Here is a 25,704-nt window from a genome sequence, read left to right as displayed (position 1 = left end):
CCCAACCCCCCAACCCGCCCCCACCCACCCCAAATCCCCACAGCGCACAGCGGCCTCACCTCCCCTCCAGCGCTGCCCCGTCCCACCGCTCCCCCCCGGGCCTCATCCTGCCTCACCCCCCCCCAAAAAAAACCCCACCGCACAGAACCCATCCCGACCCCAAGAACCGCCCCGCAGCGCGGGCCCCAAACCACCCCCCCCCCCCCCAGTGCCCCCCGCGTCTGAACGCAGAGCCAAAGAGAACGGCCCCCGATTTGAGTGCAAAAAATAAATATAAAATTTATTAAAACACCCACAATATTTTAAAGATATCAGGAATAATACATTTTGCAGCCGGGTGGGCCGCGTGTAACTTAGAATAAAATACAAATTAAAAAAAAATCATGGGGGAAGAAAAAAGGGGGGGGAGGGGAGAGGGGAGGGTCCATACTTGCGATTTTTAGGCATCCTAAAAAATAAATTTACCAAAACACTGAAGGGAGGGGGTGGGGGGGAGGAAAAGGGTTTGAAGAAACAAGAAACACACAAAAGAGGAGAAAGAAAAGGGAAAATTATACAAAATAAAATTATCGGCATAAATTTACTGTCCTAGGAGTTATCTACAGTTTAATACACATTAATCCTATTGCCTTGAGACATGGGAAAAATCTACCGCTCCTCGATCCGCCCCGGAAAACAACAAAAAAAAAAAAACCAAAAAACAAAAAAACAAAAACAAAACAAACTTCATTTCAAGTAACCACAGCCCCGAGCCGGCCAAGGAATCTTCAAGTGTGTCCCTGGGGGGACCCCCTGCCGCCTCCACTCCTCCAAACCCCACCAAACGCCACAGCAACGCAACCCCAAACCCTCCTGCCATCGAATCCCGAGCGCTGAACCCCACAGAAATGGCGCTTTTTATTTCATTTGTTGTTGGGTTTTGTTTCGTTTTTCTTGTTTGTTTTGTTCACTCGTTTCCTTTTCCTTCCTATTCTCTGCGCCGCGGTGCAAAACCCCACCGGCGAAACGCTCCCAGAATAAAACAAGGCTGAAACTACGGCAGTTTGTAATCCCTGAAGGATGCGAAAATGAGGAAAAGCCCGGGCGGAAAGGGTCAATGAAAGGAAAAAAAAATAAAAATAGGAACTAACACCGCTGCGAAAGGATCCCTGATTTCGGAAAGATTCGCCCCGGTTTCACTGCCTTCGCTGCCGCGGCGCTGCGGGGTGTGGGGTTGAGGTATTTGCCTGGTTTGGGGCACGGGGGGCTGCTGCCCCCTCAGCTCACGGGAACCCAAAGGGAAAAAGTAGCACCAATGAAACCCAAAAAAAATGGAAAGGAGAGCGGGGAGGTGGAAAGGGAATGAAGAGATGGGAGAAGCGTGAAGCCCAGCTATCCCCTGCCACAGCTCCCCGCAGCCAAAACCCACTGTTCCAGGGAGGGAAAGGAGCTCCGGGGCCAGGAGGTGCCAGCACCATGTTTGGGTGCGCCAGATCCAAGCGCCACGGCTGTGCTCGGGGGGTGAGCATCAGGTCCTTGTGTAGTGCCAAGCACCCCAGGACCAAGCACCAGTGGGAGAGCGCTGTGCCCCTGCACCACATCCACACCCCACGTCTGAGCACCACGTTCAAGCACAGTGTTGGTGAACGGTGGGCGAGCACCACGCCTGAGCAACTGTTCCTGAGCACCACGTCCACACACCGCGCCCAAGCACTGTGTCCATGGACCCTGTTCAAAGCACCGTGACTGCGGGCAACGTCTGAGCACCGCGCTCGGTGCCTGAGCACCATCCGAGCGAGCACCGTGCCCGTGTGCAGTGCACGCACACCAGCTCTGAGCACCACAGCTGAGCACCACGTTCCCCTCCCTGGCTGAGCACCGCATCCAAGCACCACGTTCACACACGGTGTGGCCGAGCACCACATCCATAGCACCGCTGAGCGCCGAGCATCGTGAGCGAGTACCGCGCTCACACCCCTGGCTGAGCACCGAGTCCGTGCACCGCCGCTGGGCACCAACACACAACCAAGCACCGTGTTCACACACCTGGCTGAGCACCACAGCCAAGCACCGAGGCCACGCGCAGTGGCCGAGCACCGCGACCGAGCACCACAAGCAAGCACCGTGTCCGCAGCGCGGGGCCGAGCACCGTGCCCGAGCACCATGGCCACACGCTGGGGCTGAAGACCACATCTGAGCACCGTGTCTGCCCACCCTTGGTTCCTGGAGGGGAACGAAGCTGCCGCAAAGCAAAGGTGCCCCCAACGCTTCAGCGTGGCACCGGTTTCTGTTTGCATAAGAACAAGATGCTCCCGGCACGCTTTGAGCTGTCGCTCCGGAAAAGTAAACTTCCTTCTCAACGACATCATTGCTTTTTTTTGATTTTTTTTCTTGGTTCTCTAGTTTCGTATATACATTAGTAGCACCTCGGCAAGATGGAATCAGGCAGAAGCATGATACAGTTTGTTAAAACACCATAGCACCATTTTGATTAGAAGATTTCATTTAATAAAAATATGCCTTAAAGAGCCCACAAAGCATATTCCAGTACTAAAATGAAAAGTTAACAATTGAGGCACCTCAGGGATTCTGGTTTCCTTCTCCTTCCTGAGCCTCGTCCCAAGAGTGCCAAGAGGGGGAGCGGCCCCCGGCCAGCACCGAGGTACCCACCATGGCTGGGAACACTGCAGTGAGTGCGGAGATCTCCCCCCGGCTCCCATCGTGGGTGTTGTTCTAGCACCAGTGTGGCTGCGACCTGCTGCAAAGTGTCTTCCCCCCACCCTCCCCCTCCCTCCCCTCCCCGGCCCCGATGCAATTAAAAACACCGCCCCCAGCACACCCCACTGCCCACCCCGCACCAGGACGTCCCCGCAGTGCTTCCACCCCATGGCTTCAGCGCAGGTGGGACAAGCGCGGGTGCTGGTAAAGATAAAGAAAAAGATTTTGCTTAAAACAGACTCTCAGCAGCAAGGGGTTAAAGAGCTGTGCATAGTTTTCTAGTTTTCATATAAGAAGTCTGAAGCATGCTAATTTTCAATGACTGAGATTTGAGGTAGGTTATACGTAATGTAGTGTAAAAACGTGAGACTGCAGCAGTTCTCGCCCTGACCCACACGCCGCTGCCCCCCCCCCGGACCAGTTTGAGCCTCCCTTCAAGGCAGGGGGGGACGCCGCACTGGAGCAAGCCCCCAAACCAGACACCTCCAAGGAAGCAGGACTTAGACAGGTTGCACGGACCGAAACATTCTCCAAACGCGCCCCTTTCTCCCAAATTTCTTGCTAACATCATCTACGCAAAGCTTTCAAGGCACCCCTGCGACAACCTACAGCATGGAAGTCAGACAAGACCTGGGCGAAGCAAACCAAGGCCGGCACCCGAATCCGACCTCTTTCATTCTTAGACCTCCAAACAGCACTGCCGCTGCACCACGGCTGAGCCCCATGGCCAAGACCCATGGCCAAATGCTACAGCCAAGGCCTATAGCCAAGCTCCATGGCCAAGCCCTATGGCCAAGCTCCACGGTCAAGACTCACAGCTAAAACCACGACCAAGCCCCACGGCCAAGCTCCATGGTCAAGATCCATGTCCAAGCTCCACGGTCAAGACTTACAGCCAAGACCAATGGCCAAATGCTATGGCCAAGACCCATGATCAAGTCCCATGGCTGAACTCCATGATCAAAACCACGGCCATGACCTATGGCCAAGACCAACAGCTGAACCCCATGGCCAATACCCAAAGCCAAGCCCTGCGGCACGCAGCCCCAGGGCACCCGCAGGCCAACCTAAGGACTGACTTGCCATGAACTCTACAATCCTGATATGCTATTGGGTACTTATAAGAAAAGCGATAATAGCTCATTGAATTTCCTTGTCAAATATACGCGACTTTACAGATTACAGTTAAAAAAAAAACAAATTATGAAGGACGGACAAAGCATGTTAAATATTCTGCCAGTATTTACAGTTCTCCCACCATAATTGTGTCTAAAACATACTGCTTTCAAGTTGTCGGGAGGGGGAAGAGGGAGTTTGCTTTTTTTTTTTTTTTTTTTGCGTTTTTTTTTTTTTTTTTTTAAGTTTCGCTTTCATTTTTAAATCTAGGTGAAAGTGCTTTTTTAAAAAATTCTTTCCCTATGTACAGGTTTTAAAATCAGACTGACTACACAAAGGTTCAGGCTGTTTTACCGAGATCCTGCTGAGCTGTGCCAGTGCGTGGGGTTGCAGTAAACACAGACGGTGACTTCAGCACGGTGACAGCGCCGGCTCTCGCTCGCGTGTTCCCCAAAAGGCACCTGGAAGTGCAAAGCGACGGCGCAGCCCCGTCCCGCACCCAGCGCCCAGCATGGCTCGAGGGTGGCAGCCTCAGCTGAGGTTGTTGGGAAAGCACCACGCAGTGTTGTTGGATGGTTGGTGGGTTGGTAAGTTGGTTGGTTGGTGGGTTGGTTGTTTTTTTTTTTACTGTGGGAAGAACAGCAACCTGTAGGAAGGTGAGATGATGGCACCTGGGGAGAGAAAAACGCGGAGCGCATCGCCGCGCCGACTCACCCATCGGACTGAGAGTGTGGGGAGACGAGTCCCAGAGTCTGGGTTTGCTCCTCCCAGAGCCGCTCGTACGGCCAAAGTCCCCCAGAGACTGAAAGCACCAGACTTCAGCAACAGTGATGTACAGAGAGCAACGCTAGCTATTCACAGTTTTGTGTTGGTTTTGTGGGTTTGTGTTTTTTCTTTTTCCTATTTATGTGTTTGATTCCTGTTGGGTTTCTCGGAGACGCAGCCGAGCTGCTCCTATTCTTAGGGCAACGGAGCCCCAAACGAACGCAGAGCCCCGGACCCAAGCATGGAGCTCCGGGAGCAGCACCCTCCACACGATGCCCTGAGGTCTCCACCCATGGGGATGGACTCCTCCAGTTGTAAAACAGCCATTGTAGGTCCTTGGGAACCAACAATTAAAAAATTGGATGTTCGGTGCATCCGGCTGACGTTAGAGCACTCGTTTCCAGGTGGCTCTGTGAGGCCGTCCCTGATCCCCGCTGCCTGCACGGCACTGGGAAGGTCCACCTCTGCCTTTATACGCTGGTTTGGTGTTCGGGTTGTTTCTCATTTTTTTCTTTTTTTTTTTTTTTTAATTTATCCATGTATTTTTTTCCTCGATGTTCGCTTCGTTTTTTGAAGGTCGGCTTCGTCATTCTCGTCAGATTAAAAAATAATAATAATAATCCAATAAATACGCGGTTTTAAGTGGAATTAAAAACCTCTCCTTTGCGAAAGGACGCTATAAACTTCTCTCTCCATTCTTGCAGTGCACAAGGATAGATTAAAAAAACACAGAGATATAAATATTAGGTTACCGAAAAACGTCAAAGAGCATTGTTCCTTTCCTATTTTCCTACTCTTTGCCAAGTGCGGCTTGCACCCGCGTCGATTCCGTTGTTTCCAAGCGTTGGGTTTATTTTGCTTTTTTTTTTTCCTGCTTTTTTTTTTTTTTTTCCTTTTTTTTTTTTTTTCTTCTCCCCCATGCCCGAGGAGAAAGCACCACGAAGCAGCACCGGGACTCCAGTGCTGCCGACTTTGAGGTAAGAAGGGCTGCGGCGGCCGCCTCCGCCTCAGACCCAGCGGCTGTAGGGCCCCGTCACCTTGGTGTACGCGTAGGAGGACACAGTGATGGCAGAGTTGGTGGGGATGGCCACCGCCTGCCGCGTGGGGACCGCGTTCCTCCGCTCCTTGGTAGCCGCCTCGGCCGCCAGCGCGCCGCCCCATTTGCGCTTCTTGGTGAAGGCCTTGGCGTCCTGCTGCAGCCCCAGGCGCGCCGCCTCCTCCTGCCGAGCACGGGCGCGCTCCGCCAGCTGCTTCATCTTGGCCTCCCACAGCGCCAGGCCATGGTTGGGCTGGTTCAAGTTCTTGTGTTGGTAGAAGACCAGGGAGATGCGGGTGGGGTGGCAGCGGTTGGGTTTCTTCAGCGGGGTGGTGGCGTGCAGCTCGCGGCGGGCGCACTCGATGAGGATGGAGCCGTGCGCGGGCGCCACGGCCACGCCGCCGATGTTCTCGTCCAGGAAGTTGTGCTCGCTGTCCGACCACTCCTCCTCCTCCTCTTCTTCCTCCTCCTCCTCCTCCTCCTTCACCGCCTTCACTGATGCCTCCTCGACGCCCTCCTCCAGCCCAAAGGGATCCCACGGCTTCTCCTGACGGACCCCCGCCGCCCCCTTCTCACGCACCGCTGCCTCCCACGGCTTTTCAGGCAGCCCCGCCACGGGTGCCGGTGTCCTCCGCCCCTCCGCCTTGCCAGAACCCCACGGCTCTTCGGAGAACACAGGCAGCTCCGGCAGGGCCGAGCCGAAGCCCAGCGGTCCCAACTCCCAGCCCTTGTCCCGCAGGGTCGGGGTACCCGCACCGCCCAGCACCGTCTCCCCCAGCTTGCAGGGGCTCCACGGCTTCGGCAGCAAGCTGGAACTGCATGACGACGACGCTTCTTCTGCCAGGACATTGGGCCACTGCTTCTCTGGCAGAGGCAGGCGCACGGCAGCGTCGAAGGCGCTCAGCTTCTCCCGTCCTCCGGCTCCTGGCACCAGGCTGCTCCACGAGCTCTCAGCCGCACTAGTCCGCTCAGGTGAAGACGAACCTCGGGACGATGCTTTGTAAGGACTCCACTGCTGCTCCGGTACGGGGACAGCGGGTAGAGCCAGACCGGTGCCGGGCATGGCAGCTGCAGGATTGTTTAGGGGCTCGATGCTGGGCGGGGGGTCTGGGGACTCCTGCTTGATGGCCCTGCTGCCGAAACAGTTCTGTGCAAACGGTGATGCCTCCTCCGAGCCTGTGCTAGTCCTGTGCACCCCGGCCGCAGCCGCCTTCTGCTGGCTGGCATAGCGGCTGGCCCGCTCGTAGGTGCGCTGGTGATGGTTTTTGCTCCGGACGCTGTGTGGGATGGGCTCGGGGAAATCCGTGTTCCTGTAGGTATGGTTGAGGTTCTCCTGCAGCACCTGAATGTTGGGCTTCTTCTCGTAGCTGTTGCTCACCCAGCTCTCACCCCTCTCGGGCACCCCGTAATTCAGAAACTGCGAGGGGAACATGTGGTTGTTGGAAAAACCATAATACCCAAAGGAGGGCAGCGTGAACTTGGAATGAAACCCGTTCACGGAAGGCAGATTGGGCTGTGCATAGTAGGAATGGTAAGAGTAAACACTGTTCATGCTGTAAGGGTCGGAGGGCCGGCAGCTGCCCAGCACCGAGTAGCTCTCCACCACCGCATTGCCGTTGTACTTGAAGGCGTTGTAATGGCTCTGCGGCTCCACTTTGATGGAAGGTTTCAGCGGCTGTGGGGAGAGCCCACTTTTCAACGCCATACCTGTGGGCACAGCACACACAGCCACCATGACCAGCTGGCCAAGGAGACACCAGCAGGAACTGAGGACCCCCTGCCTAGAAAACCCAGACAGCCTCAAAAATTCAACAGCAACAGAATCGCTGGCCGAGTCAGCCTGGCTGTGACTGGCATCACCCCATGCGCTGGCAGCAATTTGCACCCATTTGCTGAGATGCAGCAAAAGCACGGACGCCACAAAAACCACAGTGCAAAGCCAGACCCCACAGCATAAGCTGGTAATGCCAACTTGCACACAGCACTGCTGGTGCACCCTGTGGCCCAAGAAAGCCCCCATCCATTACACCTCCCAAAGCCACAAGGGAACATCCTCATCCCCTCACTGCTTTCTGGACAGCTTGGGGCCATGCGACCTCAGCTCTGTCCCCATTACCTGCATTTTGTTGGAGTGTAGGAAGTTCGAGCGCTTCCTGCTTGATCTTCTCTGGTGTCATCAGCTTCTCCTTCTGCAGTTTCTTCTTCTCCGCTGCGGCTTTCTTTGCCTCCAGCTGTCTCTGCCGACAGGACTTGGCGGGCTCGGGCAGCTTACGCACCTCACGGGGGAAAGATGTGAGCACCTGGATGGCCCCGCTGCCCACCTTCGCGTTTTGGTTCTCCTCACTGCCAAACTCATCCGTGCTGGACATCTTGTAGAGGGGGAGGACGTGCAGCTGCTCATCTTCGGGGATCTTCCCCACCACGCGATTGTCTTCCTTTGTCAGCGTGCAGACCTGGGGGAGCGCAGGAGGCCATGAGGGGACGGGGCTGCCAAGCTCTAGAGATGATGACAACTGCAGCCCAAGGGAGATAGTGGTGACAGCCCTGACTCAACACCAATCCACACCCCAGGCTTGCACTGGTGTGCATTCACCAGCCCACTCTGCTCCCCTGCTGCTGTCTGGAAACTTCCTATGGGGTTTGGGTCAGACAACAGCAAATGAGCAGTTCCCATTGGTGCTTTGCTTACATCTGGTGGGGACAGCTTCAGCCTTGCAGACACAACGCTTTCATTTGAAGGACTGAAGCATCAAAAAACAAATTGCTCCATGAGTGCAAGCACCAAGGATCAGCCACCAATCTGGGGTGACAGTGGCTCAGACATCTCTGCTTCAAAATGCTCCCTACAGGATCAGCTGGACACCACGCAGCTCAAAAAGGCACCAGCAGCCAAAGGGAAACCATCCTGAAAAGCCTCACCAGTGCCTACTTACCACTGTGCAGCCATTGTAGAGGTTATGCTGATCTTTGTGAGCATGAGCACAGAAGTCCATGCACGCTGTCACCCCTGAAAACGGCCTCCCCTCCTTCAAGCCCAGCCGGCAGTCTATTGCAATATCCTCGTTGGTAACCTAGCAGAACAAGAAGGCTCCAGTTACCTGAAATCTGCATGCTGCCACCCGGCTCCCATCCTGCTGGCCGCCAGGCTGCAGAGCCCAGGAGAAGGTGGGTGGTTGGGTACCTGATTCTGGTAGGCCTGTGGTGCCAGCCTCTTGTAAAGCGGAGCAACCTCAGTGGCCAAGTCCTGAAAGCTTTTCCGGAGCAGTTCTTCCTGCAATAGAGAAAACTGGGCGTTCGTACACAAGAGGACATCACCCAAGGGTTTTGGCAGCAGGGATGCAATCAGGGATGCAGCCCTTGCACATCACACTGCGCCCAACTTTCCCCACTATGTCTGCCATCACACAAAGCGCACAGCCTCAGTTTCTGGTGACATCTGGGCTACTCAACCCCCAGCCTCAGTCTGTTGTGCTTCTAATTGCACAACACAAGAGTTCTCCTGCATCTCCCTGAGGTTTTTAGGGAGGCCCCATTTGTCACACCTGGCAGCAATGCCCTGAGACATCAGTGAGAGCCTTACCAGGTCAGGCCGTCGTTTTTTCTCCCCAGCTCACCAAAACCACTATAAGGGACCCTATTTTCAGACTTTCTCCTCCCAAAACTTGGAGCCAGGGCTAAAAGGAAACCACCCCCCTCTTCCCAGTACTACCGTGCCACTCACCTCCTTAGGATTGTCCCCCACCAGCCTGAACTTCCGTGGAGTTTTGCTTCGGGCGTACTTGCAGCCATTAAAATACATGCTCCAAGAGCAGCCGAAGGAGAAGGAAGCGCCGCAGGTGTTGGGGTCCTTGCCTTGGCACGCACAAGTCCGGCTGCAGGAGGGACAGCGAGGAGGAGCATCAGACACCAATGCAGTGACAGCATCCCCCTCCCTAAGGGTTGGAGGGCTGACAGCTGCCCCTCTGAGTGAGAAACATGGGAGAACACCTGTGTCCCCTTCTGACCCACTTCCCCAAGCCGGTGTGGTGACCCACTGACACTTACTCGTCATTCAAGCCGCAGCGGCGGCTGGTGGGGTTGCCGTACTTGGTGAGGGTGTCAGTGAGCTCCTGGTACAGCGTGTCGCCCAGCGTGCGGGGGATGCCCTCCCAGGCCAGGATCAGGATGATGATGACAGCGTTCTGGCAGTGGTGGCCAGCTCGGTGACGCACCAGGCATAGCAGCTTCTCCTCTTGGTTGTGTCTCCGGATCACCTGTCAAACAGCCGGGCCCAGTTGGCACACAGGTCGCCACCAGTGGGTGCTGGCTGCCTCTGCACCATCCCACAGGAACACGGAGAAGAGAGCCGCAGGAACAACCCTGGGTATGTCCTTCCATGTAGGCTTTGGGGTGCCAGAGTGACCCCAAGGCCCACAGCAGTCGATGGACGACACTGGGTGAGCACTGTGGGTGCTGAGTTGATGGTTGGATCAGAGGGTCTTAGTAGTCCTTCCCCACCCTATTGATTTTATAATTCTATGATTCTATGAGAGTGAGAAGCCCTGCAGAGGTTCCCAGAAGTGGCCGCCACTTTTGCTTTGCCCTTCACTGCTACACCTTGAGCATCCTGTCCTGGTCTCCATGACTACCAATGGTGAGGACCTCCCTGTCCCCAAGCAGAGAGGGGACAGACAGCAGCATTATGCTGAGTATGGCAGGGGTGGGACAGAAGCCCTGAGCTTGGGGCTGTTTCATTCCCCCTAACCCATGTTTGATTGAATGGCACTGATGGAGAGCGATGTACAGCCCTGGGGAATTCTGGGGCCACTGCTGCACTGCTGGTGCCACAAAGGGTCTGGGGGCTGCAGGCACTCACTCACCCACTTGGCGATGGGGCAGCCCCGGGAGCTCTTCCCCTCCTTCCCAGTGTAGATGACCTTCTCGATGCGGATGGCTTTGCCCTTCTCGCCGTACCTGTGGGCAGCCCCACATCAGTCACAAGTGTCCTGCTGAGGTCTCACCCCACACACCTCCCCCTCTGCCCTCTGAAGACCCCCCCTCTCCGACAGCCCATAGCCTGGCTCGATGTCGGGGTCCTGCAAGGGGTTGGGGTGGGGGTCCCTTACCGCTCCTCCATCAGCTCCCGGATGGATGCCACGGTGGGCCCCGAGCCCAGGTGGGTGTAGTACGGCCCCTCGTCCTTCTCCACGATTTGCTCTGTAGGAAAAGGCCAGGGGAGGGGGGGATGACAGAGATGTTGGGGTGTCCTCTGGGAACCACATCCCCCAAATGTCAAATTCCCTCAAATGAAGCACTTTTGCATGAAATATCAGGCATTTCCTCACTGACAAAGCACAAGCCTCGATCCTGACTGCACTATTTTGGTCCTGAGTGTTTTAGGGCTGAGAGAGTTTTGCTCTGGGTTTACAGCTCCTGACAACACTGGGGAAAACTGGGAGATCTGTGGGAACAGAAAGGTCATAGGGGCAGTGCAGGGGTAGGACCCACAGAGCAGGGTCAGACATGGTTCAGCCCCATCCTATGCTCCCAGCACTGATTTTCATTCTCATCATGTTCAGCAGCTCCGCTGCAGCTGCCCAGGCAGGGATCAGTGCAGGATGCACAGCGACGGCCGACTGCATCGCAGTATCCAACAGCATGGGCACCTCATGGAGCACTGAGCCCCGCCTCCCACTTAACTGTTTTCTCTTATGGCTTTTTCTTGAGAAAACAGAGCCCGTGGGAGAAGGGCACGGTGGAAGTAGCCGGGCTGCAAACACCGTGCTGCAAAGTGTAACAAATGCCAGCACAAAAACACGTGGATAAAGCGCTCACTTGCCACTGACCACCTGGCCATGAAAGCAAGAGAGAAGAAAGCCCAAACTTGCCCTGCAGCCAACGCAGCTGCACGGTTTGGCCGTAAAGACAAGTCCCACCAAAGCTGCGGAGCAGCCTCAGTGCCCCCCAGGTGTTGCCGGGGTGACTTTCCCACTCCCACCGAAGGACCTCCCAGCAGCATGGCACAGCCCCAGCCCCACACATCACCCCCACACCCCGTGCCCCCACTTACCCACACAGTCGCAGGTGGGGAACTCGGCCTGCGCGCGCTTGGCGGGGGTGTCCAGCAGGCTCTTGGTCGGCGTGTCCAGGTATTTGAGAGGCGACTCCAGGAACCCGCTGAGGGTGGGGGTCAGCGGCACCTCATCCTTGGTGGGCGTCCCCTCCGCCTCGTCGGCGTTCTGGCTCTCCTCGGAGTAAAAGCACGTGGTGGACACCACGGTGATAGCACCAGAGGACTCAATTTTGATCTGCTTGGGGGAGCGCACGGAGAAGAGATGCTCTGGAGGAGGTCCCTTCCCCGGTGACAGCACGGAGCCCCCAGGGGCGGCACTGCTGGGGGTCACGGTGGCGGTGCTGGCGGCAGTGGGGGGCACCTGCGGGGCTGGCGGCTGCCCCTCTGGCAGCGCGGTGGTCCCGGTGGGCGGCAGGCTGAAGGTGTCCCCGAATTCGGCCTCGAACTGCCGGATAAGCTCCTCCAGCTTGTCATCCACCACGGCGGGCGGCGCTCCCTCTGGGCCCGGCGCCAGTGGGTGGCTGTGGGTGTCCCCCCCAGGGGTACCCCTTTCCTGAGAGTCGGGAGCGGTGGGTGGGCGCGGGGTGGGCGGCGGGGGCTCGGGCTGCGGCGCTGCAGCGGGGGGCTCGGCGGGGGTCCGCAGCCCATCCAGGCTGATCTGCCAGAAGGGCAGGAAGAGCGGCTGTGAATCCTTCTGCTTGGGCTTCTTGATCTGCACCTGCTTGCGGGCTGGCTTGTCTGGCTGAATCCTTTTCTTCTTCTCCTTGGCCTGCTTCTCAAAGGTCTTGGGCGTGCTGGGGGTCCACCAGCCAGGCGGGCGCTCCGGGGGGGTCGCGGAGAGGCTCTGCTCGAGGAAAAGGCTGCGCTTGTGGTGCAGGTGCTGCTGCAGGACCAGCTGCGTCTTCCTGTGCAGGTCAGGCTCCTGCAGCACACGGGGGCTGCTCGCTGTCTCCTTGCCCGGCGTCCGATCCGGGGGCTTCGGGGCTGCTGCAGGGGGGGCTCTGCCGGCCTCGGGCCGCTTGAAGGCCACAGCGATGTATTCGGTGCTGCCCAGGAGCTGCTCCAGCTCCGCCATGGGGTCGGTGGTCCCGGACGGAGGCACCACGTTGATGGATGGCTCCGGGGGGGCAGGGGGCACCGGGGGGGGCGGCGGCGGCGGTGGCGGAGGGGGGGGCGGCCCATCAGCACCAGGTTGAGGGAGCGTGGCCGAGAGCTGCGTCAGTGCCTCGATGGCGATGGCTGTCTGCAGGCTGATGTTCTTCTCCTTGGCAATGTTCAGTGCACTTTGGGAAAAGGGGAGGCCGTCCGATGGGCACGGCTCGGCGGCCTCCAGCACCGCAGGGGGAGCGATAGCACCTTTGTCGGGGGGCGGCGGGGCATGGGGCAGCGGGGCCTCTCCCAGGGCCACCTGGATCTTCTGCTCCAGCCACTCCAGGTAGTCGGGGCACTCAGGGCCGTCGCAGTTGCAGTTGGGGGGCTTCATGCCATGCTTGGCCAGGGCGAGGGCGGCCTTGAGGGCGTGCAGGTCCTCCCCCCTTGGCACGCCGTCCCGCGGCGCCAGCCCTCCCCGGCTCATCTCGGTGTCAAACTTCTTGTAGAGCAGCGAGGGCGAAGCCGGGGCGGGCAGCCGGTAGGAAGACACCGCTTCGGCCACTGCCGAGAAGGCCACCAGGTTGCGGGCGTCCTCCAGGCGTGCAGGGCCGGCGGGGGGGCCGGGCAGCCACCCGCTGGGCTCCATCAGCGTGCTGCCCCCCGCCTGCGGCCGGCCCCCAGCGGCCAGGCCCAGCCGGCCGCCCTCGCTCAGCGTCCTCTCGCCGCCATAGTCGATCAGCCCTTCTTCCATTGGGCCTCTTCTGGGGCCATCAACCGGATCGCCCCCCGGACCTGTCTGAGAGCAGGGAGAGAGGAGGGGTGTGAGTAACCGCTGCAAAATCCTGTGCCTCGTATCCCACCCCACAGCCTACCACCCCCCCATCCATCCCAGCACAGCTGCAGGTGCTCCTGCGCCCCTCTCATCCCCGCATCCCAAAGGCCCACAAGGAGCTGTGCTCTCTGGGACTGCAGCTCAGCACCGCAGCCATGGGGCACTGAGCAAGGAGTGGGGCAGAAAGGAGAGGGTCCAGAGCCCATCGCCCCAGTGGGGGCATGACATGGGGGGAAAGGGGAGGTGGCATCTCTGTGCCCATGGGTGGAGGTCTCAGTGCCACGAGGGATGGGATGCGGATTATTTTGCGGTTTGTCACAAATAGGAGAGCCCTGTGCAGGGCTGGGGGATGCCTTCACCCCTTTCTGGGGCTGCATAAAAGTAGGGAGAGATGGAGCAACAGGCAGAGCAAAACCCCCGTGGAAGCAGAGAGAAGCATCTCGAGTCCTCCTTGCCCCAAACATCCCCCCGGGGGGAAAAGTAGGGGTGAACCCCACTGGCAGCGCAGAGCAGCGGCCCCATCCACCCTTCCCACGGCCCCTCCGCATCGGGGAGGGAAGGGATCCCCCCCTACCAGCCCCCCCCCGCAGGAACTCCCGCACGCGTGGCCCTGTCCCGGTTGGAGGCTTCCCCACGAGGGCCGTCCCTGCGGTTCATCCGACCGAGAGGGGGGGGAAACACGCGGGGCTGCACGCGGCCTCCCGCACCGCTCCTTTTGTTCCCGGCACCGCCGTGGGGGGGAGGGGGGGGTTGGAAGAGGGAGGGCCGCGGGATTCCATCCCGAAACCAACAGCGATTCTCCCCCCAGCGCCGCCGCGAGGAACCCACCCGTGCGCACCCACCGCCCCGGGGGGGGAGTTGGGGGGGAACCGGAACGCCGCGGTGCGGAGCGGCCCCGTCCGCGTGTCGTGAAAAGAAGGGGAAATCCCTCCGAGGAACTAAAAATCATCTCCGCTTCATTTATTTATTATTATTCCCCCCCTCCCCCCCCGCTCCCCTTTCTGTTTCCAACGCTTTGGGCGGAAGGAAAACAAAAAAGGCCGCGGCACGCACCGACCCCGCCGGGTACCCCCGGCCCGCGCCGCGCTCCTCCGCAGCCACCGGGACCGGCGCGGCCGCGGCGCGGCACTTACGCTGCGGGGGAGCGGCGGCGGCGGCGCGGAGGGACGAGGCGCCCGCAGAGGGACGGAGGCGCCCGCGCTGCTCCGCGCCGCACCGCGCCCGGCCGCGGCTCCCCGCCCCCCGCGGCAGCTGCAGGAGCCATCAGCCCCGGCGCCGCGCGCACGTACGGGCGGGGAAGGAGGGGGTGGGGGTGGTAGGGGGGGTTGGGGGGGGGGGGGGGGGGAACGTGAGCTCGGCCCCGCAGCCCCCGGACCGCCCGGACGGCTCTGGAGAGCCGGCACGTGTCACGCGTACAGCCCGCAGCCTCACTGCTCCGCGGCTCGATGCGTCCAGTACATCCCCCAGCCCCATACATCCACAGTCCGTGCATCCCATAACCCGTACATCACATAACCCCTGCATCCCATAAACCCGTACATCCCCCAGCCCCGTGCATCCCATAACCCTGCACGCATCCCATAACCCACACATCTCACAGCCTCATACATTCCACAACCCTATGCATTCCATAACCCACACGTCCCGCAGTCCATGCATCCCACAGCCCCGTGAGTCCCACGACCCATACATCCCACAGCTCTGTGCATCCCATAATCCATACATCCCACAGCCTCCTACATCCCATAACCCATACATCCCACAGCTCTGTGCATCCCATAGCCCATACATCCCACAGCTCTGTGCATCCCATAGCCCATACATCCCACAGTCCATGCATCCCACAACCCTGTACATCCCATAATCCATACATCCTGCAGCCCTGTATACCCCCCAGCCCATACATCCCCCAGCCCTGTACAACCCGCTCCTCTGTACACCGCACAGCCCTGTGCATCCCACAACCCACAACTCTGTAGATCCCCTTGCCTGTACATCCCACAACCCCACATATCCCATGGCCCTATAGATCCTGCAGCCCCACACACTGACCAACACCATGTGATCTGCAGCCCTACACATCCAGCAATCCTACATCCCTTGCACCTCTGTTTACTCAGCAAATTATGACCAGCAGCCATCAGCAGTCTGCAACCCTACAGAACTGTGTTACCTGCAACCCTACACAACCAGCAACCCTATAAACTCAAGCAACTCATATCCAGCAAGTACCATACCCAGCAGACCCACAGACCTGGCAAGCCATTAGGCCCAGCAGCCCCACAGATCCAGCAAGCTGTACATACAGGAACCCCCTACACCCTACACAAACAGCAGCACCCCATGCGGACCAGGCATCCCCCCAGCTGCAGTGCCACAGCCACCACAAGGCCTTTTTCCTCCTTTTTTCCCCTCTCCCTCCCTATTTTTTATGTTACTGTGCCACATCTCCCCCTGGCCCTATATTAAACATAGAGCAAAGGCGCCCTGGAGATGCAGGCAGCATTCTGCTGTGCTCCTGCTTGTCCCAAACCACACATTTGGGAAACAAGCACCTCAACGCCAGGCAAAGGATTGGTCCTCATCCCCAGCGCCGGGAAACCACCCACGAGGCCCATCCGGCCCCATGAATTGGGGGCTGAAGCAGCAATCCCTTATCCGGGTGCTTGGGGTATTTGTAACCCCCCCCCCCCACACACACACAAATCTCAACTGATTTTGCAGGCATTGGGCTTGGAGCAGCCGAGCGCTTCATCCCACCACAAATCATTGCACTGGAAGGGATTTGGGATATGGAGGTGCCCAGATGTGGCGATGCATGGCATGGGGTTTGGGATGGGGGGGGGGGAGGTGTAGGGGGGAGGAATTGATGCAGTGCTGGCATAGCCAGGGCACGGCAGGGTGCTCGGGAGGTCAGCAGTGCTGCCAGCGCCAGCGGCTGGGGCCGGCCAAGAGGCAGGCGGCTGTTTGGCTGCCGGCCCCGTGCCGCGCTCGTGGTTTTCTTCCCCTGGCAGCAGCCCCGGGATCCTCCAGGCTCTGGGGCACCGTGGGGCCCCCGCGGGATGGGGAAGCCCAATGTGGGTGAGCATCCCTGAGCACAGCCCAAAGAAGGGCACGCGGCCGGCAGCACGCCCTGGGGATGGATGTGCTGCTCAGCCACAGCGGCAGCGGGCACGGAAAGCTGCTCAATGCCACCAAGGTGCCGGCAGTGGGGGATGCTGGAGAGGAGCCCGGTGGCACGGATGCCCCGAGCGGATGCGACAGCCCTGGGAAAAGCAAACTGGAGAGCCATGGAGCCCCTCCCGGCGCTCCCAGCCGCCCGCTTGTTTTCCAAGCTGTTTCCGTGGCCCCGGCTGACCCCAGCACTGGGTTTGAGCCGCTCGCTCCTGTCCTCATTTAGCCCGGCGGAAAGGCAGAGCTATGGCAGGGCTGTGTCACAGGGAACCCATCCCTGCTTCCGTGGGCCTCTCAGGGATCCCCAGAGCCATAATCCTGATCTGGATGCCATTGGGACAAGCATTTCATCCTCTTTTCCATCTCATAGGGAACAAGCTGGTTTAATGACACATATTCACACCGCTCCAGCACCAGGAGCCTGCAATAGGGACGGGGAATTTTTCTCCACCAGGAAACATTTCCAACCCCATCCTCTCTGGTGGGGATCCAGGAAAAGCATTTCCCAGCCCAGCCAAGCTGCAAGCAATGGGAAAGCTGATCAAAGCAAGGGGGAAAAGATGGGAAACCAAAGGTGTTTGGGAGCAGGATTGCCCAGCGGCAACCCTTAATGCATGGAGCAAAGGGGAGCTGAGTGCCTGGATGCAGCTCCTCCAAAATCGTCCTGACCGAGAGCAGCTGCACACCGGCATCTGTTGTTAATCCACCCTGGATGCCTTTCAAAGCCGGGTTGGAACATTCATCCCCGCGCACGCAAGCAGCCCCTGAGGTCCCACTCCAGCTGGGCAAAAGGAGGAACCTGCAGGGCACAGCACTATGGGATGCTCAGCACCAGCACAGCCAGATCAGCTCCTCAGGAGCTGCACAGGGCTGGCGTTCCCATCACAGCACTGAGCCGGGAACCAGCATTTGGCAAGAGAAAGGGAGAATGGCTTGCCAGGCTGCGTCAGGCTGCTCTGACCGGCAGCGAGGGAGGGGAGAAGAGCTCTTTAAAGGGAAAAGAAAAAAAAAAAAAAAAAAAAAAGGGGAAAAAAAAAAAAAAACGTGGCGCTATTTTTGTTTCTTGGAGAGGCTTCAGTCCAAAACAGCTGACTCCTCTCGTGCAGGCGCTCAGCTACCAGATTGGCGCTGCGGCCGGCTGGGCAATGCCAAAAGAACGGCTGGAGGCAAGCGGTGCTCCAGCAGAAATGGAAGGGATGGAAAGGATAAAAAGGAGAGGAAGGGATAAAAAGGAGGCTAAGGGGAAAGGAGAAGAGAGGAAGGGGAAAGGAAAGGAAAGAACATAAGGTAAAGGAAAGAAGGGACGTGGACTCACCTGGGAAGGAATAGGAAAGTGCGTGGGCTGTGGCAGAAACGCCTGAGGCTGTGCTGAGCCTCTCCCTGTGCCGGCAGCACTTTGCCACCCACCTGAGCTACCCATGTGGGGCCGGGCTGCATTCTGCAGCCCCTCATGCCCTGACAGCACTGCCTGCAGGGAGACAGGGCACAGTGCCCTCCTGCACATCTCCCATCAACCCCAGTGGGAATTTCCCCCTCGCCCAGTTCCTCTGCCTCGCAAGCAGGGTGCAGAAATCCGGCCAGCCTTCGGGAATTGGTGGCCATGGCGCAAAGCCGCCCAACTCCCGTCCCAGGGCTGTGTGCACTGCTGGGATCAAGGGTCCCGTGTTGCACCGTGGGTGCACGGCTCTCCAAAGCTCACCTGATGGCCCGCTGTACCTGGGGGATGCGCAGCCCTGGCCCCGCTCCTTGCTTCGTGAAACCCTTCAGCAGCCCAAGCTTTCAGCAGAGGAGGAGGAGGGACGTGCGTGCAGCAAGCACGAACACGTCGGCAGCACGATGGCTGGCGGGCAGGAGCAGGGAGATGAGTGGGAGCCCGGCCCTGCCCAGTCTGGGCGCGGGGACAGCACCGGCTCCCCCAGCCGGTTTCACCACCACGACCCGTCCCGGCAGGGAAAAGCACCCGGGGAGAAAGCGAGATGCAGGGCAGGCTTGGCATGGCCCAACACAGCGCGCCCGCGATGCCCTGCCTGCTGTATGCTGCTCCCCCAGTCCCTCTGACTCACCCCAAAACACCACCACCGCTACCCCACGTGCCCCACCAGAGCCAGGGGGGTCCTGAAATGTCAGAGCGGACGTGACGGGAACCAAGTCACATCCAGGAAGAGCCTCTTGGGGGACACATCCTGCTCTGCAAGCCGGCAGGAGACATGGGGACAGCCGCTTCCCCTTTCACTGGCTTCAGGCTGAGATCCTCTTTCTTGCAAGTACAGAAGCGGACGGTGCATTTTCCTGTTTGGCTCCAATCTCTATGCGCACGCACAGCTGAAAGCTCCGTGTGCAAGCTAGCTGCCCCCCCCAAGGGGAACACTGCCACAGCCACATCCCCCCGCCGAGTGCCCTCCCCACGTTTCCCTGTACTCACCCCAGCTCGGCGGCCGGCAGCTGGCACTGGCGCACAGACAGGTCCCCACGGAGGGGAAGGTATGAAGACCCCCACCATGAGGTTAGCAAGGCAGCAAGATGGGGTTGAGTAGGGCAAGCTCCTTCTCTATCCTATGTACGGGCTCAGACACATGCTCAGTCAGAGCTGCTGCATCTCTCCTACACACAGTGCTGAAGAACCATCTGAAAAGCGAGCAGGAGGCTTTCTACACAGGGACGTGTTTGCATCACATCCTTTCAATGCAGTCCTGATCAGCACCGGCACAATGGCTTCTGCAGCACACCGCACAAAATTTCCCTTTTTTCTCCCCCAGAAAATGACAGCCCCCTCCCACCTCGGCTGCCTCCTGGGGTCCGCAGTGCCGCTGAGTCAGCGCTGGCGCTGCTGAGTCACCGCAGCCACATCAGCCACGATGAGCTCAGCGCGGGGGCTCCAGCACCTCCGTGCACGCAGTCAGAGGCCGATGCTCCATCCCATGTCAGGGGACACGCACAGCTCCAAGCTCAGCCCAATGGATGCCACCGGTTCCTTGGCCCCCTCCAAAATCTCCAGGCATAGAACCGCATTCGCGCAGCCCCCGGATGGAGGTTGTGCTGCCATCCTCTCCCAAAACGCCCCATCACGGGCGATGCCGCAAACAGACATGGCATCATCACGGCCGTCACCGCCGCGCCTTCTTCATCTCGCTCAACCTTTTCCATGACCGAAAAAGGGAGGGGAAAAAAATACCCAATTTCTATTTTTTTTCTCTGCTGGGGTCATCAGCGCCAAGGGGGGAAGCGCAGATGCCGCCTCCGGCTTCCCTGGCCTGCGCTCCCCTGCACTGGTGACGGGGCTGATGACTCACGGGAAGGGAGGGGGGAAGCGACGTGTGCACGGGGCCGTAATGTTTGTAAACCTAAAAAAAGCCATGTGCAGGCAGGCAGCGTGCTCCGGCCAGGAGCACCGGCTGCCAGCGGCTCGGAGAGGCTGCAGCCGCCAGTGAAGAGTCCTGGGACAGCAGGGACAGGCAGCAGCTGCCTCTGCACGAGCATCACCAGGGAAGGGTCAGCCCCATTCCTCTGCTACAACACCTGTAACCGGAACGGCTCGAACCACCACGGGTTTAAAAGCAGAGGCTTTAAATGCACGCACTTTAAATGCGACGGCTCTAATTGTAACAGCTCCAATTGCAACGCCAAGCTGGGGCTTCCAGGGGTCATTAAAGCCCTGTGCTCTCGTGTTTCTCAGCCTTCTGCTGCACCCAACTGCATTCTGGCACGGCACTCACACAGGCCCACGGCTCCCTGTGTCCTCATCCACCTGGGGAGCAAGGACCTGCTCCAGGGAGTGCGGTGGCCATGCCATCAGCAGCCAGCACTGCAGCCAGTGAGCTGGAGCCGAGCCCTCCAGACATTACACAGCATCCCCCGGCCTCCACGCTGACGACTGCAGCAATTAGAACTTGCTCCAATCAATTTTTTACAGCGTTTGGAGTGCTCGGAGTGGGTTGGTCCACCCCCACCCCCCCTCCCCTGCTCATTTGGCTGCATTGGAAATTGCAGCACTGGGAGCTCCCAGGTCCCCAACTCCACCACTCGACAGCAAAACCTCGTTGAATCAAAAAGATGCATCCAAGAGATGTGCAGAAACCATCTTTTTTTTTTCTCTCCCCCCCCCCTTAAGAACTGCCATTTTAGCTGAAGCAAACAAACATCCTGCATCATCAGCCACAACAGGACCCCTACAACATCCAGCAGACACCTGCCCACAGTTCCAACACCACGAATCCCTCACCCCATGGGCAAAGGGATGGGGAGAGAGCAGCTCCCAGTGCTGGCAGCAGTGTGGTGGGTGGATGTGGAGCGAGGACAGCTTGCAGCTGTTCCACCTCCAGCCCCTTTCCGTTTCATTTCATCTCCCCTTGGATCCCGGCCCAGGGGAAAAAAAAAAAGCTCTTTTATCCTCAAAAAAAGAAAAAATTGGGTCTGGCACCCTCTTGCATTGAGCTCAAAGGAGAGATAAAAGAGGCGCTGGAGCCTCAAGGGTGGCACAGATGGGGCTCAGGCTGGGGAGCTCCCACTCGTGCCCTACGCTGCAGCGGGGACAGCACACCAACCATGGTGAAGGCAGGGCTGGTGCTGTGCCATTAGAAACACACACATGGAACGAGGCTCAGGGACTGCACTGGGCACAGGATGGAGATCCCAGCACACACAGGCAGAGGGCTGAAGACCCCAAGCCATAGGGACAAAGACAAGGGACACATGCAGGCAAGAGACCAAGGATCCTGGTAACACAGGACCAAGGACAAGGGAGCCCAGCACGCGTGGGAAGGGGACAATGGACTCTGAAACCATAGGGATTCAGACCAGAGAACCTGACACTGCAGAAACAAGGAGGAAGGACCTTTGCATGCACAGGCAGGTGTGGGATAGCAATGTCCCAAGGATGGGAACACCAGCATGCACAAACAGGGGACGAAGGACACGGATGCAGTGGGGATAGGGACCAGAGAACGGGCACACGTGGGGAGACAACCTGAAAGCTTGGGGTTGTGGGGACCTCAGTGCCAGGTGACAGAGAACCCAGCACACGTGGGCAGGGGACCGAGGGCTGTGACATTCTGAGGATTGGGACCCCAATACACGCAGGCAGAGGACTGGGGGACAGGTTGCACCCAATGTGCCAAGACCCCATGGGAAAGGCTTTCTAGGGCACAGACAACAGCACAACCATGTCGCTGCCGTGCCACCCCACACCTGGGGACAGCCACACAACACCAGGGACGGGATGGGGGCACCGTGTCATCCCCCAAGGTCCCGGCAGCCTCTGTCACCTGCAGCCACGGGTCCAAGGCTGGAGACCGGGACACCCCCAAAGGGTGGCATTCCGGGGTCACCACCTGGTCCATCCCCAGGGCCACCCCTCACCCCCCGGTACCCCCGCACCCGGCGGAGCCTCGCGGTAACGCCGGCACACGGCAGCGACGGAGGATCCCCACCGCGTTCGGTGCCGTCGCCGGGGTGGGCCGAGGGATGAGCAGGGGGGTGGAGGGGGGGGGGACCCGCGGCCCCCGCCCCGCACCCCGCAGAGTGACGCAGAGCGGGGACCGTCCCGGTGCGGGGTGACAGCCCGTGACGTCACCGCGGCCCCCGCCACGCTCGGTGCAGCGGGGCACGAGATGGGGGAGGGGGGATGGGGGGGGAGAAGGGGAGGCCGGGGAGGGGATAGGAGGGGAGAACCGCGGAGAAAGGGGAGGGGGGGTGGGAGGTAGGAATCGCCGGAAAATATATTAAAAGCGGAAAAACGGCGTTTTTCGGTAAGGATGGGGGGAGGGGGGGCACCGGGGCGGGTTGGGCGCGCGGGGAACCCGTGGTGGGGGGAGGGCGGGGGGGCAGCCGAAGGGGGGTCCCGCCTCACCGCCCCGCTTTGTCTCCGACCTCCGCCGCGCCGCCCCCCGCCCCGGCCCCGCCGGGCCCCGCCGCTCCCTACCTCGCCCCGCCGCTGCCCCCGCCGCTACGAGGCGGCCATCTTGTGCGGCGCTGCGCCCGCCCCGGCGCGGGGGGGCTCCGCCTCCACCCGCCGCGCGGCCCCGACCGGGGGTGGCCCGGGGACGGCGGCCAGCAGCGAGCTGTCCCGGAGCAGCGGGTGGGGGAGGCGGGGTGTGGCGGGGGGAGGAAGGAGGGGGGCTGCGGTTGGCGGGGGGGCTGCAGGCCGACCGCAGGGGTTGGGCACGGGTTCGGCTGCGGGCCCGAGCGCAGAGCGGGACGCCCGAGCAGCTGCGGGACCGGCCGCAGCCCCGACTGCGGGCACGGGAGCAGAGTCAGGCCGTGCTGCAGGCCCGGCTATGGATCCAGCTGCGGGCCCGGCCGAGGCCCAGCTGTAGGCCCACCCTTAGGCCCAGCCACGGGTCCTGCAGTCCTGCCCACAGGCCCTAACGTGGGAGCAGCTGTAGGTCCAGCTGCAGGCCCGGCCACAAGCCCGAGCAGAGACAGGCCGCAGGAGCAGCATAGCCTGAAGTTGATAGCAATAGCCACAGGACCAGCTCCAGGCCTGGCTGCGGGCCCAACAGCAAGCCCAGCTGCAGGCCCAACCGCAGGCTTGGCCACGGGCCCGGCTGCTGTGAGCTGACCTGGCCAAGAGGTTCTGCCAGCACAAAGTGGGTCACGACAAAGCAGGAACAAAGCGTCAAAGAGTGGGTGGTGGTTGAAGGTACCACAGGGAACCAGAGCGCTACGATAGCTGCCGTGCTCCATGTTGGCAGTGGGGCCGGGCTGTGGTCATTGTGCCCCGCATGAGGAGGAGGCAGCAGCGCTGTGTTGGTATGGCAGGTGTCACACAGCCAGCCCCAAAGTGGCTGAATTCACAGCCAGCCCATAAAACAGGGTCTACCGCCTCCGTTTAGGCTGCTACACCACAAAATCGCAATGGTGGTGTAACATCCCAATGCCTCCTCAGGGATGCCCCCGCCTTGTCCTGGGTTGGAGTGATTTCACAGCTTCTCTGCCAGCAAACACTGACCAGTTTGGGTGTCAGGATAAATTTCTGGTCAGAAAGAGTGGTGATACACTGGCACAGCTGCACAGGGAGGTGTTTGAGAACCATGGAGATGAGACACTTGGGTCAGCGGGCATAGTGGGTGTGGGCTGGGGTTGAAGCTGGGGATTTTAGAGATCTTTTGCAACCTTTATGGTTCCATGAAATCAGGGAAACCCTCCTGCCCAAAAGATGGACAAATTCAGTGCAGAATGCTCAGGGTCCCGTGCACCAGCACCAGAGTTTCCCTTTGGGGTTTGTTCCCTCAAAGCTGATGGGGGGCAGCCAAGCAGGGCTTTGCAGTGTGCTTTTTGTGTTGGTAGGGAGCAGTTGAAGAGATGCTGATTGTTTACACCAATGGAGCAAGAACATGGAGAGCCATTTGAGGAGGGTGGCATTGGCAGCATCACTGAGCAACAACAAATTTCAGCCTCCAACATCTTCCTTCTCTGTTTTGCAAGAGTACCCATGGCTCAAAGAAACATAGCAGGAGGAAGAACAAGTGCAGAGCTGGAGTGATGGAGGTGTGAGGGCTGAGCACAGGAGGTTCACAGCCAGCAGCGCTCAGGGAAGAACAGGCAGAACCGGTCATGGTACAGCCAACCCTTGGGAGAGGCAAGGGGACGTGGGAACAGCATGCTGAGCCCAGGGCGTGCAGGGACCCGCTGGGAGCTCTCACCCCTTGACACGTGGGGGGCTCTGGAGAAGCCCCTCTGCTGCCACCGTCATCCCCAGCAGTGTCTTATTGAGCCGCTTTTAATGTTGCAGCGATACAGATGGGCAGCCTCAAAGTCCAGGCTCAAGGATGTATTTAATGGCTTTTTGTCAAGGGCAAAGTGCATGCTGCTGGGAGGCAAAGGGGCTGATTTACAATGCAGGGGAAGAAAGCCCCGATGTCCCCAAAATCAGCTGCTCCCTGGGCCTCAGCTGTCACCTCGCCTGTGGCTTTAAGGCAAAATCCTGCCCTCACGGGCAGCCACTCATCCACCTGCAGCGGCTGTGAGGCCCCAAAAAGCAACGCAGCAACACTTGGTGCAGGGCAGAATCCCAAAGAGCCGAGCAGGGAGTGCTGCCCCATCCACACCTCTTGGCTTAAAGCTTTGCCTGAAGTAAAAACAGCGCTCTGAACAACCAAAAAGAGCCAGGAATCCCCCCCAAAACCAGCCCCAGGGACAAGGGAGGGCCAACCTTCACCATCTCCTATGGTTAAAGAACTGTATGTGCCATATCATAAATCAGCTCACTGCAACCACCAACCACTCCAAGCCGGTAAAACCAGAAATGTGGGTGCAAAGTGCTGCACTCTGTCCCGTGTGCAGATACAGAAATTGCCCTGACTTGTTGGCCTCACAGCTGGTGCCAGGGGTGCTGGGCAGGGTGGGGTGGCCTGGGGACAGGGCTGTCCCCTTCTCATGGGGCCCCCCAACAGCACGAGGGTGGAGGTGGGGGTGGGAGAGCACTTGCGCAGTGTTTTGCCATTCTAACACTAAGAATTGGCTGAAAGAAACAAGTCATAGTGCTGGAGGATCCCCATCCCCATGCAGTGACATTCTGGGGGGACCAGCTAAGATTTTGGGGGCAATCACTGCAGCCTTTAAGGCAACCTAAACCCACAGACGAGCTCCCTCTGACCCTGCACATAGCCCCAGACCACAGCGGGGGGGTGCAGGGAGGGCAGCACTCACCTCCCAGTACCCCATGGCCACAGGAGAGTGATGCACTGGAGGGGGGGGTGAGGAGGGGCACCCCGCTTCCCCCTCCCAAAGGCTCATGCAGGGACAGAGGGAAGCACGGGAGTGATGCTGAGACAATTTCACTTTGCTACCCTGCTTCCAACAGTACCCATGCACCCCAAACTCTTGGCAAAAGGGGGTGCTTTCCCCTTCCCTTCCCCCCCGTTTTTTTTTCTTAATTCTTTGCAAAACTTCAGCCTTTGTTCGTGCAACTTCAGCACGAGGCACAGCGGCAACTTTCTGTCC

The 25,704-nt window shown here is 59.2% G+C and overlaps 1 protein-coding gene across 2 annotated transcripts; it reads right to left on the bottom strand.

Annotated features, from left to right (window-relative positions):
- Positions 1 to 891: 891 nt before the first annotated feature.
- On the bottom strand, positions 892 to 22,781 carry TET3 (tet methylcytosine dioxygenase 3). 2 transcript variants are annotated; one of them, XM_090125641.1, is made up of 10 exons: positions 22,682 to 22,781; positions 11,664 to 13,554; positions 10,720 to 10,810; positions 10,474 to 10,567; positions 9,659 to 9,867; positions 9,336 to 9,486; positions 8,796 to 8,885; positions 8,548 to 8,685; positions 7,731 to 8,067; positions 892 to 7,321 (listed from the first exon to the last, which is right to left on the bottom strand). In XM_090125641.1, exons 2-10 carry the CDS (start codon positions 13,507 to 13,509, stop codon positions 5,586 to 5,588), a joined length of 4,692 nt encoding a protein of 1,563 aa, XP_089981767.1. In that variant the 5' UTR covers positions 13,510 to 13,554; positions 22,682 to 22,781; the 3' UTR covers positions 892 to 5,585. The 2 variants fall into 2 exon arrangements, with proteins under 2 accessions (XP_089981767.1, XP_089981766.1); XM_090125640.1 differs by lacking the exon at positions 22,682 to 22,781 and adding an exon at positions 19,187 to 22,360.
- Positions 22,782 to 25,704: the final 2,923 nt, after the last annotated feature.

The sequence above is a fragment of the Phasianus colchicus genome, chromosome 27, assembly GCF_987193195.1.
Source record: "Phasianus colchicus chromosome 27, bPhaCol1.hap1.1, whole genome shotgun sequence".
NCBI lineage: Eukaryota > Metazoa > Chordata > Aves > Galliformes > Phasianidae > Phasianus > Phasianus colchicus.
The sequence above is the reverse complement of the archived record's forward strand: the minus strand, read 5'-3'. Positions and strand labels throughout refer to the sequence as shown.

Bases quoted from the DNA above. Each gene is read 5' to 3' on its own strand.
- TET3 (XM_090125640.1), bottom strand. From the start codon at position 19,264: ATGGTGGGGGTCTTCATACCTTCCCCTCCGTGGGGACCTGTCTGTGCG. The intron at 10,811-11,663 runs GTAAGTGGGGGC...CTTTTCCTACAG, and splicing joins CCCCACCTGCGACTGTGTGG to AGCAAATCGTGGAGAAGGAC. The intron at 8,068-8,547 runs GTAAGTAGGCAC...GCGCTCCCCCAG, and splicing joins TCTACAATGGCTGCACAGTG to GTCTGCACGCTGACAAAGGA.